The sequence below is a fragment of the Taeniopygia guttata genome, chromosome 29 (assembly GCF_048771995.1).
Source record: "Taeniopygia guttata chromosome 29, bTaeGut7.mat, whole genome shotgun sequence".
NCBI classification, from domain to species: Eukaryota; Metazoa; Chordata; class Aves; order Passeriformes; family Estrildidae; genus Taeniopygia; species Taeniopygia guttata.
The window spans coordinates 2,826,120-2,843,639 of NC_133054.1; the positions used below are offsets into that span (position 1 = coordinate 2,826,120).

The 17,520-nt window shown below is 46.2% G+C and overlaps 1 protein-coding gene and 1 pseudogene across 1 annotated transcript; both read left to right on the forward strand.

The window, feature by feature from the left end:
* The first annotated feature begins 433 nt into the window (after positions 1–433).
* On the forward strand, positions 434–10,237 carry LOC121468227 (keratin, type II cytoskeletal 2 oral-like; annotated as a pseudogene).
* Positions 10,238–11,122: 885 nt separating this feature from the next.
* Positions 11,123–17,338, forward strand: LOC100217876 (keratin, type II cytoskeletal 7). The gene is made up of 9 exons (XM_030259252.3): positions 11,123–11,578; positions 12,540–12,754; positions 13,123–13,183; positions 13,809–13,904; positions 14,492–14,656; positions 14,736–14,861; positions 15,102–15,322; positions 15,566–15,594; positions 16,064–17,338. Exons 1-9 carry the CDS (start codon positions 11,123–11,125, stop codon positions 16,537–16,539), a joined length of 1,845 nt encoding a protein of 614 aa, XP_030115112.1. The 3' UTR covers positions 16,540–17,338.
* Positions 17,339–17,520: the final 182 nt, after the last annotated feature.

Genomic DNA, 17,520 nt, shown 5'->3' on the forward strand with positions numbered 1-17,520 from the left:
GAGTACCTTTAGGCCCTGGAAGGGACTCCAGGTTCTCCCTGGACCTTCTGTTCTTCAAGCTAACACTATTAACTGTCCCACCTTATCTTCATGGCAGAGGAAACTGTCCTTGGAAGAAAGAAACACTCACCAGGCCATTTCCTAGCCTGTATTTACTGTAGGGAAGCAGAACAAACTAACCCAATAAAATAATTCAATCTGACTGCATGATTTACACTTAGAGAAATTCTACTGGATTTCACAAATGTTCACTTGTATTGCATATTGAAACCTCCTAATTTCTACCAGGTACTGCAAACCCCAGGAAAGGCCCAAATTATTCCTTTTCATCAACCAAGCTCCACTCCTGATATATGTGTAAAGGAGGAGTGCAGACGTGCCAGAGCACAGGGGTCCTTCTGGGTTGTATCCTCTCCTCCATGGTGTCTCCAGCATGAGCCAGCAGCTGTCAGCTGGGTGAGCTTCCCATGGGAGAAGATTCTTCTCACCATCCTCTGCTCCTAGTGTTGACCCTTGGCTGAAGCAGCACTTCGGCCTCCGGGCATTGTTTGGGAGAGGCTATGGAACCTGGAGCCATGGCCAGATTCTCCAAAACACAAAGGGATGGAAATGTGTTTGTTCCGGGCTCTGGGGAGGTCAGGGATGCTGGGGCACCAATGGGTTGGTGGGCAAATGTGGAGGTGCTCACCTTGTGCAGGTCAACAGGGACCTCCTGCAGCTCCTGGATGTGAAGGTGAACCCTGAAATCCAGTGGATCTGAAAGCAGGAGAGGCAGCAGCTGAAGAGCCTCCACAACCAATTTGCCTCTTTGATTCACAAGGTGAGAATTGAGAAGACTTTGGTGTTCCAGACTTCAGTATCTCTTCTTCTCCACTGCGGTTCATGAGCCTTGAGCTGGTTTTAGTATGTGTGACCCTGTTGCCATGAACGTAGGTCAAGCACATTATGTTTTTTTAATCTGATTTATACTTGTAAATAGTTTGATGAACTGCATCTGGTTTTATTATTAATAGTGGGAGGGGGCTGTTCCTCTTAAGTGTCCAGCAGAGGTTTGGCACTGGTGGCTTCTTTCTGCAGCCAGATCCATGAATGAGGGTTTCTACTTTCAGCCCATTGATGCAGATTTATTTAAAAGTTTGGTGTTTCTGTAGCTATCACAAGGGCTGTGCTGTCCAGGACTTCCTTGGAGAAGGGATGAGCAGCAGGATCACTTTTCTCTAGGATTTATGGAATCATGGAACTACAGAATATGCTAAGTTGGAAGGCTCAACCCACCAGGATCATGGAGTCCAGCAGGGCACTTCAACAATCCCACCATGTATAACTTGGATTGGGATGGACCCCAAGGATCATCCGGTTCCAACCCCTTTCCATGGCAGGGACGCCTCTCACTTGATTGTAGGCTTAGGAAGGTCACATTGACCTCCTTTTCCTCTCACCTGGTTTAACGAGCCCAGGGACTGCTGACCCAAAAGAGCAGATTCCTTATGTCCCCACACTCCTGTGGTCCCAGCAGGAGTCATCCCAACACGCACCTGAACAGGTGGCTTTGATCTCTGAGCGCAGGTGCGACTTCGGGGACAGCAGAACAGGGCATTGGCTGCCCAGTGGGATGTCCTGTGGAAGCAGGTGCTGCCAGCCCAGAGGGACATCAAAGATGTCTTGGGCAGCTTTGCCTGCTGCTGCTGGCAGTGTCTGGACTCACTGCAGCAGGAACGGAACCAGGTGGAGCCTGAGCTGAGCCACTCGAGAAGTTTGTGCTGGAGTTCAGGTGCCAGTGAGTGAGGAGAAACTACCCTCGGGGCTGGAGCTCCAACAGCTGCACTAAGGGTACTCTTGGCTTGGGCAGTATCTGAAGGCTGTGATTCAAAGGGCTAAGACTTAAGGAGCTGAGATCCAAAAGGGTGACGTGCAAAAATCTGGGATCCAAAAGATCCCACCCAAAAACCTGAGATCCAAAAAGCTGACACCTGAAATGTTGTGCTCCAAGGACCTGAGATCCAAAAGTTTGAGATTCAAAAGCTGACATCCAAAAGGTTGAGATCCAAACGGATGAGATCCAAAGCACTCTGTCCCCTAAATATCCACTCAAACAAGGTCTCCATTATTGGAATGACCTTCCTAAACCTTCACTGGTCTCTTCTTTTCCCCACCAGATATGAGTAGGAAGTGAACAGATGCACCACTGCTGAGAGTGACTTATGTTGCTGAAGAACATAAGGAATTGGGATGAATGGAAGGTTTGGGTGCAGAGATCCAAGGGGTTTCCTCTGATCCACTCCTTGCAAGGCAAGAGGCAGGTCTAGAGACTCTTAGAAGACCTTAGACAGGTGTGGGGTGTGGAAAAACACACCACTGAGAGAATACTTCATTCTAAAATGGTGGTTTTTTGCTCCTTGTGCTTGAATTATGATGGTTTATCAGCAAGAACTCTTCAATACTGGATATATTCTTGGGAATCCCATAGCTGTTGCTGGTTAGGAGATAACTGAGTTTCTCAAATAAAATTTCTTACTCCAAAAATATAATGGAATTGTCTTAGATCCTTGTATAGGCACAATTTTGACTCCTAAATATCTGGAAACTCTTTTAGGATGTGGAGTGTGTCCATCTGACCAAGGCAGAGCTGGAAGCAAAGGTGGAAACCCTAAAGCAGGAGATGGAGTTCCTGAAATGTATTTCTGCTCAGGTAGGGATGCTCCTGTTTAAACCGTTCCTTATGGCAGCTCTTCCTCCCATCCACTCATTGTCTAGATGTGGGCTGGATTAACCAATCAGGCTCTTTTGGGGAATCCCAGATCAGGAAGATTTTGAGATCTGAAAAAAATAAACCAAACCCAGTTTCAATTCCTGGCCTGTGGCTCAGGTCAGATTCTTCATGGTGATGTTACTTCTACTGGGATGTGAGATACGAAATCCAGGGACAGGGATGCTCTGGTAACTTATGGCTGCTTAGCACGGCTTTAGGAAAAGTGAGCTGGAGAGAAGTCCTTGTGATGCCTCTGTCATTGTGAAAATAGACAACAGCTGAGCTCTGGATATGGGGGCATCCTTGGGGGCAATCCTCAGGAGTATCCTCAGGGGCATGGAGCACTGGTGTGAGGGTATAACTTGGAAAAGCAAATCCCAATTGGAAGCGTTGTACTGAGCCAGGGTAGGACTGGTGACAGCTTCTTAAGCCTCTCACTGTCAGAAATAACAGTGCAAAAGTGGTGGGATTTGGTTCCTGTCTTCAATAAGTGATTTCTGGATCTAATTTTCCCTTCTGATAAACTCTGTGAGTCTCAAAGCTAGGAGAACACCCCTGGAAGAGAGGTGATGGCATGTGCTGGGAATGGGGAGTTGTAGGAGAATTTACTGTTTTCTGCTAGCACTCTTAAGATCCACAATTTTTTTTTCTAAACTGAGTTTAATTCTCTCTGGAAAGAGACTCAAGGCTCCTGTGTAAGCCACTAGAATTGACTCCCAGCTCTCTCCTTCCTTACTAACAGTTCCAAGAGCTTGAGGAGGAAAAGTGTAGGCACTTCAAGAAGCTCAGGTCCCAGCAGCAAGAGATGAAGAGCTGAGTTTTGTGATCCAGAGGAGGCAATGTGACCTGGAAAACATGAAGGAACAGGTGGGATGGATAGGATTTACTGTCTGGATCCTATGTGTCACATCCCAAGCTGTGTTTTCTACACCTTTGTGGCATGTATAAAAAAATGGGGACAAATTTTCTAGCAGGGCCTGTGGCAATAGGACAAGGAGTGAGAGTTTTAAACTGGAGGAGGATCGATTTAGATTAGATTTGAGGAAGAAATTATTCCCTGCGAGGGTGATGAGGTCTTGGAATGGATTTCCCAGAGCAGCTATGCCTGCCCCACCCCTGGAAGTGCCCAAGGCCAGGTTGGATGGGGCTTGGAGTAGCCTGGGATAGTGGGAGGTGTCCCTGCCCACGGCAGGGGTGGGACTGGATGAGCTTTACTGCCCTTTCCCATCCAAACAATTCCATGATTCCACAATTTCTTTCATCTTTATCAAAGTGAGTTGCCTCACACTGGCTCCATTGGTCTAGGAAAGCTCTTCCCAGAGCTGAGCAGGGAAGAAGGATTATCTCCCAGCCCATTTTCTGTTGGATCCTTTTGATTATTGCAAAGAACTAATTGCACCAAATTAGATCATGGGATTACCTACAGCTCTCAGAAAATTGCTGAAATTGCTTCAGCAGGAATTCTGGCTTCTGACATGGGTTCAAAGCATCCAACAAATGGGCAGAATTATGACTCACCAGTAATTCAGCACCTGTAGAAACTGGTATAATTTCCAGACCATCTAATTCATTATATAGTTTATAACGGGAAGCAATGGGAAACCTTAATTATTAGTTCCAGTTAGGGTAGAGTATTGGTATCCTCCAAACAAAACTCAAACCCAGTCTGGCAGTACAGGGACATGTTCAGACTTCCTGGAATATTTTATAATTGATTATTGATTTTGGAAATGTTTGGCTTTCCTTTAAAATAGCCCAAATCCTCCCCCCCCAAAAAAAAAAAAAAAAAAAAAGTTTAAGACTCTCAAAATAAGTAGGATTTTTTTTCTTTTAGAGCTGGGAATGGTGAAAAAGAAGACACAAAAAGGCAGGATGTCTCATGTCCCCCCAGAAGGTGTTGTCTTTGCAAACATCACCTGGTGACATTGAGCAGTGTGGGGGTCATGCTCTCAGAGATGCCTGGGGAAGGCACAGTGAGCTGCAAGATGAGCTCCAGAAGGCCAAGGATGATCTGGCATGGATGCTGCAGGATTCCCAGGAGCTGTGGAATGGCAGGATGGCCCTGGATATTGAGATTACAACCTACAAGACTCTGCTGGAGGGTGAAGAGGGCAGGTGGGTTCCACCACAGCCATGTGTAGGCAGTGCTCAGACCTTGGGGCTCCTCCACAGCCCCAGAAGGGTGAAAAGTGCTAGAAATGCTTGCTGCATCATGATAACCTTGTGACCTCCTTCTCCTCTGAGATCTGCCTTGGGAGCCCTGTTGGAGTATGTAAGTAAGATAAAGGTTTTCAAATTTCCGTGCAAAATTAAACCATCTCTCAGCAGTTTGGAGGGGGAGGAGAAGGAAGTCTGCGTCCTCCACATGAGTGACTCCCGTTATGTTTTCCCACAACAGTGATTTCCATTGGCTCTAGGACTGACCTGGGATGTGGGTCTGGACAGACCAGAAGATCCAAGTCCTCCTACAGTGCTGCATCCTGACCCCACGACATTTGTGCCTCTCATGGAGGATTCACCTCCAGAAGCGTGGCTGGCTCTGAAGTGGGGAAATTTATCCCTGGTGCTCCTGGCTGCATCCCCAGGAGAGAGGAATTTAGGGCTAGAGGGGCTCAGCCTTTCCAGACATTGGGGCAGTTGGGAGGTGTGGGAAGAACTGCAGGGCTGCAAAGAGCTGCAGGGCTGTCAAGAGCATGGGCAGCTCTGCTCAGCCATGACGGATGTGTGGACCAGGCATGAGGATTTTAACTGGACTTCCTTGTCCCAGGAACAGCCAGATCTGAACTTCAGCTGTGAAGGCTGTGACATGCAGGATTTAAGGGCTAAAGTAGAAAAATGAAAGTCCTGCTCCACTTTTAGTGCTAAAAGTAACCTCAACTCCACCTCAACACAAGGGAGAGGCAGATTGGGTGTGAGAACACTGGAGCATCAGGAAACCACATCAGAAAAGCTCCTCCACTGGGATCACATCAAAAACGGACACTTGGAACATTAAAAACCCACAAATCCTTTTGATTTCCACTTTTTCTTTAAAGGGTTGTTGGTTGTGTTGGGGCATTTATTCTCTTATCACTCAATTCCTGTTTCCCTTTTATTTTTCCTCACTAAACCTTTGCTATCACTGTGCCAAACAGTGAGATATAATCCCACATCTTTTCCCTAAAGTGTTCTGGGAACTGTTTCTGGAAAAGGAGCTCATCAAAGTCTCTCTGATGCAGCTTTAGGAGACTTAGTGGAGTTTTATGGTGGGACACATGGAGTCACAGAGAGGAAGGAAGGATTTTAGTGATGTCCTGGGAATGACTCGTCATCCATGTGGAGGCAGGGAAGCCATAAAGAAAATCTTAATTCAGAATTCCACCTGCTGGAGTCAGCAAAGATGAATTACTCCACTTGTGCTCCTTGCACACACATAAATCACACCACCCTCATTTCTCCTGGGTGGTTTTAAACCTTTTGCTCCTTTTCCAGTAAAATTAATGGAGAGCCAACATGTTACCATTTGCTTTTAGGTGTTTACCAAAAGTACAGAAATGCCCATTCCTCAATTGCACAAGACATATCTAATGATTAGAAGTCTTAATTATACAGAGGAGGCAGAGCAGTCTGGAGAGAGTCATGGAATCATGGAATGGTTTGGGATGGGAGGAACCTTAAAGGCCATCCAGTTCCACACCCTGCCATGGGGAGGGACAACTTCCACTAGACCAGGTGGCTCCAAGCCCCTTCCAGCCTGGCCTTGGAGACTTCCAGGTCTGGGGCAATATGGATCCAATAATGTAGATCCAGTCTTTGGTTGGTGTAAATTTAAGGTCTTTTAAGATTTTTTTCACCAAATTTGACTCCTACCTGGATTCAATGGGTGTTCTAAAATTCAGAATGAAATAATCTCAGCCTTTGTGTTTTTATGTTCCGTCTGTTGTAGACATGAGATGACAAAATGCATTTTTTTACAGCTCTTCAAAATCTGCTGGAAGAGGTTATTATGGGGGAAAAAAGCCCTGTAATGTGCTTGGTTGGTTTTTCAACAAAGTTTTCGAGGTCCTATGAGTATGATTCAGTCTTTCAAAAAGATCAAATGGGGATCTTTTTGTTTCATTGTACAGTTGAGCAGATTAAAAAACCAGAAATAAGTAACATAAATAAACATAAAATTAATAATAAAAAGAAATATTAAAGTGTTTTGTGGTTAAACTGATGAAAGAGCATAACAAAGAAATGAACCTGCGGTTGGGCAGATACATTTTACCAAAGGCAAAATCCAGAATAAAGGTCTTTCCTCACCAAAATTATTTGGATTCAGGACTGGAAGAGCTTCCTCTGCCCCCACACTTTCATGTGATAAGAAGTTATTTCCCAGTCAAATATGAGAAGCACAAAATACGTCAGGCTCAATCGTTAATGAAGGAAAGCACAAGAAAGATTTGACAAGAAAAGAGCAATCAAACAGGTATAAATATGCATTAGGAGGGCTCTGATCGTCAAAGGTTTCCCATTGCAAACAGATCATCCTCTCACTTTTTATGCAAGAGGAGAATAAATCAGGGCAATGACATGGAATTAGGGTTATTTCTTTGCCTCCAAACTCCCCTATCACAAGTTCAAGATGTGATAAGCTGACTTGGAAATGTTTAACTTAAACCTGGCCTCTGAACATCAGACATTCTGCAGCACCTCCCAAAGCTGCACCAATCCAATCCAATCCTTATTGGGCCTTGGACTTTTGGCATAGGAAGAGCTTTTCTCCTGGCTGAATACACTTCCCACTTTCCACAGGCAGTTCCTTCCCTGGGATGGCTCAGGGTATCTCTTCATCTGGAAAACCACTTCAGCTGGAAGGGATCAGCAATCTTGTGGATTTACAGGGACATTTCTGAAACCTTTTAACAACTGAGGTATTTTCTTACCTTTTCTAACACTTTTGCTGTGCCGGGCAGTGGGACACCATCCTGATCCAGGATTCCCATACATCTCACATTCATTTCCACTGTGGGAGGAAGAAAACTACAGGAGGAAGATCACAACAGGAGGAAGATCAAATCAAGCCTTTGCTTTGCTGGGAGCCTCCAATTGCAGGATTGGGCGATGTTGGCACCGCGAGCCGAGTGGATCCAGGGGTGTGGGATGTTTGGGCTCTCATTAGGACTTCAAAGGTGCTGAAGAAATTTAGTGCCCAAAGGGTGGGACTCATTTCACCTCCCTCAACCTCCCCAAGCAGGCGCCGGGGCCGGTGTCTGGTTGTCTAGACAGCCTCTGGTCTCCAGGGAGAACAGAAGGAAGGAGCTGCAGAGGTGGGTTCCTCCCACCTGCCTCCACTGCCTATTTTGGGAGTTGATGAATCACTGTCTGGAGATGCCAGATCTCTTTCCATGAGCCAGAGAGGGAGTCTCAAAGAGGAAATTAGAATCCGTGGCCAGGTTAATGGCTGAAGGAGGGAGGAAAGTGCACCGAGGCCCAGTGTTTGATGAATTTTATGAAGAATATTCCTTGAAAATCCCAGCTTTGACTTCTCACCTGGATTGTTAATGAGAGGCAAAAACATATGACCAGACTGAATTGCCTTGGATAACTTTGGCTTTAGGATACAAGAGGCTGCACTAATCAAATCAATCCTCCAACATGTTATTAATAACTTGGACAAGAATCTTTCCTGTCTGAGAAACTGTAAAAGTCCATGTTCTGACCCAATCTTACATGTATCAAATGGCTGTGGCACAGGCAGATTCCTGCCATTGTCCAACCTGACTGTGAGGAACTCTCAATGGCTAAGGATAATAACAGAGCCCTTTGAGACTATCGCATAAAACACCTTCTGAGAGCTCATCCGGATTCATCTCCAGAGGCAAAAAACAAATTAGAGAATGCCACCGCTCCTCTAATGAATTCCTTTTTCAGCAGCACATTCAGGGAGTGAAATGCTGACAAAGGAAGAGATTGCAACTTGTCAAAATGACTTATCCAATCCCTCATCAAAATATTTTCCTTTTTGATTTCCTCACTTCATCCTCTCTTTTTTTTTTTTCTTTTGAGTCAAAAAGCTGCAGGTTTTTCTACTGAGTGCTCTCCCCTTTCCCACGTCCATATTCACAAAAACAAATTGGTTATTCTTGAGGTCTTATACACCACTTATTATTCCTTGGAAAGACCTAAAAGACATTAAATGAAGCTGTTGTCCCACTGGGATCCAGAAGAAGTAACAGGAATTTGGCTAATACACAAATTTTACCCAATGCTGAGCAACTTTACCCAAAATCTCTTCCCTCTCAGGAACCCAGTGGCTCTCACGAGTTTGGGAACTGGAGCTGCTGCAGCACAGCTGTTTCACAGATGTTTAATTGCAGCCTATGCTGCATTCCAAGTGTCTCCCACACATCCAGCTGGGATAATGGGGTGCAGAGCAGGAATGGGGCACATCTTCAGTCTGATGATGAGGCTGGTTTCCTCCACAGGGTTCCGAGCAACTGCTCTTCTTTGGAGTAAAATCTGCATTTTGCTTCTCATAAATCTGTTTAGAACTTCAAGGACTGTGGAAGTTCCAAACTGCAGCTTTTGAAGCCTCTCATATTTTTTTGATATTTCCAGCTGTGCTGGCAGCCCAGTTTACACTGTAAGCCTGAACTACTACAAACAAAGGTGTCATCTGAATGTTGTAAATATCTGGAATTATCCCTTTTGGATAGAGCAAAAGTAGCAGTTTACACAAGTAATTTATACCACCAGCCCCTCAAGCTCACAGAAGTTGCAATTACAGGTTCAATTAATGGCTTTGGGGATCCTGGAGCTGCAGTCACATCCTGCGGTTTCCATGTGCATCTTCTTTTCAACCACTTGATATTAGAAAGTTGTGTGTTTGGAGGAGGTTTGGCATAATTTTTGTCATCCTGACTCTTGGAAAATGTTTTTGGAGGAGGTCAATGAGGGTGAGGGAATATAGAACCTGGGTGTCTCCAGCTGCCATCCCACTGTAAAATACGGAGATTCCTCCAAGCATTGCTCCTTTCGAAAGGAAGGACTGAGGGTGTTCACTTGTTTGAACTATGTCCTTTTTTTCTCTCAAACACTTCTTCCATGAAGAGCTGAAAGAGCTCTTTTGTTTTGACTTTCCAACTGCCAGTTTGGAGACGGCCTGGAGAGGTTTCCTGCCTCACCTCCTTGGGCTGGTGATTAGGAGAGAGAGGGATTCTTCCCCCTGGTGTGAGTCAGAGCCTTCCCGGGTGTCCAGCCTAATCCACTCATTAAGACTTCCTCTGTTGGTGCAGAAAGCCCAGCCCCTGCGGAGAGCAAATTACCCCCATTCCCCTGAGCATGGCCCCGGGGACTCCTTGCCTCAGAGCTGTCTCCCCAGGTCTCAAGGACATGTCTGGCAAAGTCACCCAAATTCAGCTGTCACTTGGTGAATGGGGCGGATCTCACCAAGCTGGAACAGACTGTTGTTCCTTTTTTGTTCCCCGTAGAGACTTCCAGGAGGCAAGTCTGAAAGGCCTCTGACACCCAGCCTTGTGAGGAGCTCCAGAATAGTGAAAGGCAAAGAATTAACTGTCACAAATAAGAACTAACAGCGTAATTCTAGAAAAAAATGGTCACTGATGGCACAGAACATACATCTGTGGGCAAACAGAAATACGTCACAGATCCTGGATGTAACCTGATCTACTTCACTGGTGTTTCAGGGAAGGCCATCGTGAAATGCTGTAGATTCCCACGCTTCTGCACATTCCCAGAATTCCCAGAATTCTGTGATTCTGTGCATGTAACTGGGAAATATTTTGAGTCCTTGCATACAAATCCAGACCTTAAGCTCTGTGAATATACTAGTGTTTCAGACAGAGAAACGATCCATTATGACACAACTTCCACAGGATTTGTTGTTCTACAGATGACTTTCTTCTTTTATTTTTCCTTTGAGTTACTTTTCCGCACCCAAAATTGTGAAATTACCCCCACAAAGTGCAAGTCCGCAAAACATCACATCACACAGACCTATGAGACACAAAACCCCAAACAACACACTGCAAACAAATCACAAAGAGTTCCTTCAAAAATGTTCCTAAACTATAATTAGCACTAAGTTAGGGGAGCACTTCAAACCGTAATGTATTCGAAGGCAACTTGCAAACAGAGCACTTTTAGATTCCTTTTTATTTCCTCAGTAGTTACTATTTGCTGGGCTGGTTTGCATTTTGAGGAGCATTTATTGCTGCCAGGCAAACCAAACCCTTAAGTACTTAAATTACCGTCCTGATCCTATCAAGGCCAGCTTCCCAAAATATATATAAGGGACAGCATCCCCACGTCTCTCCAGTGGGATCCCTGTTCCTATTCTGCACCAGAGCAGCCCCATAACTTTGCTATTCCACCTCCAAATAAGCCACAATGAGCAGGCAGGCACCGACAGTGAGATCTGTCCTGGGACGAAGAGGCTTCAGTTCAGCCTCGGAGATCTGCGGTCGCAGCTACGCCGCATCCGCCAGCCAGCCGGTGCGGTGCGGTGCCTACAGCAGCAGGAGCGTTTGCAACCTGGGCGGGAGCAGGAGGATCTCCTATGTCAACGGGGGCTGCTCCACCGGCTGCTTTGGGGAGATGGGGTTCGGAGGCATGGGCAATGGAAACGCTGGAAGAGGAAGGATTGGCCTGTGTGGCCTCCGGGGATACAGCATCGTGCGGGGGTACCCGGAGCGCAAGGCTGATGGCATCCAAGGGATCTGCATCGATGAGAGGCTGCTGAAGCCCCTCTGCGTCGGGGTGGACCCGCTGGAACATGAGATACGCTGCCAGGAGAAGGAGCAGATCAAGACCCTCAACACGCAGTTTGCCTGTTTCATTGACAAGGTGAGTCCAGACCTGCTCCAGAATTGCTCTTCCTGACCAAACCCATTTGTGCCACCTCCTCCAAAGCCCCAGTCCAGCTCTGCCATGAATCGCTGAGCTGGGTCCATGCAGGGCTCCAACTTTCCACTGAGAATTTTAAGATAATTCTAACCATTTTTGATAATAATAATTTTAAGAGCACATTGGTCCAGACTGAGATTTTTTTCTAATGGGGCTCATTTCAGCCCTGTCCCTGTTCTGGCGTTCCATGGGTTTTGAATCATGGCCATGGTTGCACTGGAGTTTCTTGCAGTTGTTTCCTCTTGGACAGTCTCGTTCCAAATTGGATTTCTTTCTGCAGCTTAGGTGGAAGTTACAGCCCTGACAGGTTCATATTTCTGTGAATATAATGTGTTAAATAATTCCAATGATTCCCTCCTCTCTTTGACTTTAAATATAGCGACAGGTCCAAAATCTTTCCTGAAGGCAAAGCTGGTTAATCTTGATCCAGATATATGAAAGTTGGAGATAAAATCTGATCTGTCACCCAAGGATCCCTTTGTAGAAAAAACAGAGACAAAGCAGTTTCACTGTCTGGGGACTTGATTTTATCCTAAAATACATCAGAGGCACCATCTGCAGTTTTGTTCCTAATACTTGTTAAGGAATGTAGATTTAGACACCAGACTCCTGTATTTCTAAATTATGTAGACATGGGACTCTTTGATTTCTAAATAATGTAGACATGACATTTAGATTTCTAAATAATTTAAATGTCTGAATTCTAGATATTGAAATAATTCAGACTCGTGGCATAAAGACTTATTAATAAGGGCAGATAACTTTCAGATCATGGTCTGTATTATCTCTCACTTCCTGAAAATCCCATTACTGCACCTGTGGTTAAGCACAGAGAGTTAAACAGGTGTTGAGTCCCTGCCTTCACATCTTTACTTGAAGAATTGCTATCTTTTGCCTTCAGGTCCGATTCCTGGAACAGCAGAACAAAGTGCTGGAGACCAAGTGGGGCCTCCTGCAGCAATATGTGCTGCCAAAAAAAGGGAAAAACCTGGAACTGTACTTCGAGAATTACATCTGTGACCTGCGGAAGCGCCTGGACTGTTTGCTGTGTGAGAAGCAGAAATTGGGCAGTGAAGAATGTGCCACAAGCCAGCTGGTGGAGGAGTTCAAGTGCAAGTAAGGACCTTCTGGGATCCTCTAGCCGGTGGCGCTTTGCTTTTCTGGTTCATCTCGGGCAACTTTTCCTAGACTTGTGGCATGTCCCCTCTGGGAGTGCCACATTCTTCTGTCTCACTGGCAAGCTCTTTGCATTGGTAATGATGTTGCTCATGCAGAAGATTCTGATCTTGGGATGGTTTAATATTGGTCTCCAGACACTGATCTAGCAGTGCCCGGTGGCAGTCCCAGCAAGAAAGAGTTGTCATTTTTACCTGGTGGTAATTGTCGTTTATACCTGAACTTATTATCATTTGTACCTGATGGTTGATGTCTGAGTGTCTGAGCATTTTTTGTTCCTCAGCCCTTTTTTCCTCATTTTCCAACAGGTATGAAGAGGAAATCAACAGGCGCACAACTGTGGAGAATGAATTTGTGGCACTCAAAAAGGTGAGAAGCTCAAACGACATGAATCATTATACCTGTAGTAGGTTTTTTTGGGGGAAAACTTGGCTGAAATAGTTAATTATTAACAAAAACCCACAAAAGTGTTATGATGAGTTGGAGGGAGACTTAGAAAGAGGCACAGAGTTGGGAAAAGAGCCAAGCAGAAAGTAAAAATAATGTCTCCTCAAAGTTTATATCATCAGCACTACAGCACCAGTTTTTTTGCCTCAAAAACATTTCTGACATGTGGGAGGGTGACAGAGAAGGACAGGTCACACCAGAACACCAGGTTATTTCTCTCTGTCTCTCCACATCCTTTATTCTTGGACATCAGAAAAGCAGGAATCATTTGAAGAATAATAAAAAATTGTGTTTAAATACTCATTAGTCAGTTGTGGGTTTGTAGCTGTGTCCTAAGTGATAAATCACCTAATTCCTGTAAGTCATGTTGGAATGGTTTCGTTTTCCTTCAGGAGGCACCAGGATATCCTGACTCACCCTCTCACACCTTTTTTTCTCTTGAAATCTTGTTGAGACACATTTCTGTCTTGTTGTTATTGCCTCTGTGTGTTTCTCCAACATTTGCAGCCAGGTTTGGGCTGGAATGTGTGTGTCTCTTCTCTTGCAGGATGCAGACTGCATCTTCTTGAACAAGGAAGAGCTGGAGGTGAAGGTGGATCTGTTAAGGAGGCAGCTGGAGCTTCTGAAATGTGTGTTTGAGGAGGTGAGTTTCTCTGGTACATCCTGGAACTTTGGTGGTCCTGTCTTATCCTTCAGGTGCTCCAAATTTCTACTTCTTGAAACTCCTCTGGGATGTGTCTCATACAAAGCCCTGAATAACTACAAGTGTGGAAGTACAAGGTTGATATAAAATTAACATGATTATGCTGGAGATAGGGTGGTTCCCCCTTCCTTCATGCAGCTCCAGGTAGGAATTGGTTGTGTCCTAACTCTACCCTGGAGAAAAGATGAGTCTGTCTCGTTCCTCTGGATTGCAGCTGCCTGATTAGAGCTGAAGCAACTCCCAGCTCAGTCCTGTCATTAAATCACTCAGGCAGCAGGAGATGAGAGGATACCAAGGGCTAAGTCACTCCAATTCCTTGCCCTTGATGTGGACAGAATTGCTGCAGGTCAGCACGTAGGTCAGCAGTCACAGGTGGCAACTCATCCTGCTGCAGGATTTTCGGCTAAGCCATCCCAAGGGACATTTCTTGACTTGTTATATCCCTCAGCCACTCTGTGTCCCAGCCTTTCCCTCCCTGCAGAGCCTGAGAGGTGAAAAGAACTGACAAAGCCCTTCCCACCCTACAGGAAAGGGCCCAGGTCGATCGCCAGCTCTGCGACACCTCGGTCATTGTCAAGATGGACAACAACCGAGACCTGGACATGGAAAGCATAATCAAGAACGTCGAGTGCTGGTACCAGGAGATCGCCCAGAAAAGCAAAGAAGAAGTTGATGCTTTCTACCAGACCAGGGTGAGTAAGAGGCCATCTGGGTCTGTGCCTGGCAATGTCACAGGCCAGAAGTGACGATTGTCCTATTTCTTGGTTCCAGTTTCAGGAGCTGCAGGATAAGAGAGGGAAATTCTGCCATGACCTGCAGAGCAACAAGTGTGAGATTTCAGAGCTGACCCGGATGATCCAGAAGCTGCAGTGTGAGCTGGAGAGTGTCAAGAAGCAGGTAGGAGACATTTCCAGAGAAGTAGGACAGCTTGGACACAGGGCAAGGTGATACACTTATCTTTAGAAAACTTGACATCTGCTCTAGGCCCTGGCTGCAAAGTGAAAAGTGGGTAGAGAGGGATGGGATGCTGGTGGGTTTTCCCTGTTTGCAATTGGAAGAGCAGATTTATCCAAACCCAGAGTGTCCAAAAACTAAGATAAGTTTTGCAGACACCTACACTGTTTCCTCCCCTGACAGGTCTCCTGCCTGCAAACCTCCATTTGTGATGTTGAGCAGCGTGGAGATTGTGCCCTCAAAGATGCTCGGGAAAAGCACGTTGAGCTGCAGAATGCTCTGCAGAAGGCCAAGGACGAGCTGGCCTGCATGCTGCGGGACTATCAGGAGCTGCTCAATGTCAAGCTGGCTCTGGACATTGAGATTGCCACCTACAAGACTCTTCTGGAGGGTGAAGAGAGCAGGTTTGTGACACATTTTGTATCTGAGGCTGTGGCAGTTCCTGCTCCCAAGTTATTCTACAAGATCTACCCAGGCTCATAGAAACTGGACCTGGAGAGGTGCCTGGAGGCCATGAAGGCCACATGAGTGCCAATAAAAAACAGTTTCTGTCCTAGGGATAGTGAGATGTGCTGCAACAAAGGACTAAGTTGTCTGGATTGTGGCTGGAAGTTGTGAGTAATGTGTGTTTCTCTTTTCTCCCACAGGATATGTGTGGGGAACCCTGTGAGCGTGTGTAAGTAACTGCACCTTTTCAGCAATGAAAATTTCTTGTTTTAGGACAGATACCTTTGGGAGCAGCATTATCTGTCTGCCCCAGGTCCCTCTGCCTCCCTTTTCCAGTTCTGGAAAGTTTAGGCCCAGAAATCTCAAATACCTTTGAATTAAAAAAAGCCCAGCTTTTGGAGTGGCGGGAGAAGGTCACACTCAAGACCCTTTCCTACCCTTGGAGGCAACAGGGAGATGTCCTGGGGACCATGGGATATGTACTGAACCTTCGAGGCTCCAGTAAGATGGGAAGGGGGAGGATCCATGAGGGGATGTGTTGGGACATGGGGAAGGAGTAGGAAGGAGCAGGGGCTCAGACACATTGGACGAATCTGAGGAAATTAGGTTTGGTTGGTTCTGTCACTCATGAAACACAGTGCCTTGTGAAAGTCATCATTTTCCTCCCTGACTGCTGACTTCCATGGGCTCTGTTGCAGCTGTGGTCAGCAGTGGCTACAACATCCCCGATGACTGCGGGATGATGGCCAATGGGGCTGTGTGTGGCTACGGCTCCCTGGGCAGGCGGGCTGGGCGCCACAGCTCCCAGACCGGCGGATTCAGCTCCCGAAGTGCTGGGATCCACCCCAAGAGAGTCCTCAGCTCCGTGGCCAAGCAGTGCATCCCAGAGGTGTTTTGCCAGGCTGGAGGGGTCAGTTGCAAAGCCGGAGGCTTCAGCTCCCGCAGCGGGGGATACCCAGCCCGCACCGTGGTCAGTGCTGGGAGCGGGGGCCTGAATGCCAGGATGGGGCCCTGCCAGGCTGGACAAGTGCTCAGCTTTGGGAACCAGGGCTGTGTCATCCGGCAGCTGGCAGGGCCCCCCGTCGTTGTGTCCAGCAGCCCTGAGGTTGTGGGATGCAACAATGGTGTGGTGGGGAATTTTGGGGTTGTCAGAGACCCCTGTGTGGTCCCATAGGACAGCGGCGCTCAGATGTGCCAGCCCCGTGCCAACACAATGCAGGGTGAGTCCTCTGCCGTTAGTAGCAAACCCATTTATCACCAAACCCATTCCCACATTTATTAGCCCCGGATTTATCCCCCTGAGCTGTGTTTTCAGAATCCCCAAGCCTAAAGACCCCTCTAGAAACTTCTCCTGCAGGTGCTCAGCACAGTGTGATTTCTGAATCCTACCTTTAGGTTATCGCAGCTTTAAGGGTTTGTTTGTTGCGCTGCTTCCTCCTCTTGTCTTTTCTCATAACAAGTAGATTAATTAACAATATTCCCCGCTCCAAGAGCCCTCTTTTTTCTTCCAGCTCCTCCCAAAGCATTTCAGAAAAGAGAGTGAGGATTTAACTGCTTAACTTTCCCAGGAGATGCTGCAAAGAGCAGACTCCCTCTATTTTTATCCTATCTTTTCTTGGTCCAAGAATACCCTGCACTGCAAATTTATTCTTAAATATGAAACAAGGCAATTTTCAAAGCACCTGCTCCTTACTTCACAGCCATCAGCTTTTTTTTTTTTTGTGTGTGGAATTGGCTCGTGGATGAACACATAGTACTTTTGTTTGCTTCTGCATGTTGGGGTGGCTGGCTCAAGGCGTGCTGATTTTTAGAAGAGATCACCCCCTTTCCTGTTCCATCCCCCCAAAATGCCAAGGAAAGTTATTGGTGCATAAATTGTCCATGTTAACACCTTGTACGAATGGAGGTGTTCCCACTGACTGCTCAAACTTCCCAGCTATTCACTGTGTCCTCAATAAACTGCTTTGAAAGGACATCTTTTGTCTGTCAATTTTTCCATAGATGGTTTTTAAAGAAACTACAAAATAGGTGAAAAAATACTCTGGGGAGAATAAGAACCAAGGAAACCTTTGGATTCTCATTGAGCAATTTGGGACACGATGGGGCTCAGGTGTCACTGGGGTTACTGTGTTTTATTTATCTGCTCATATCATAT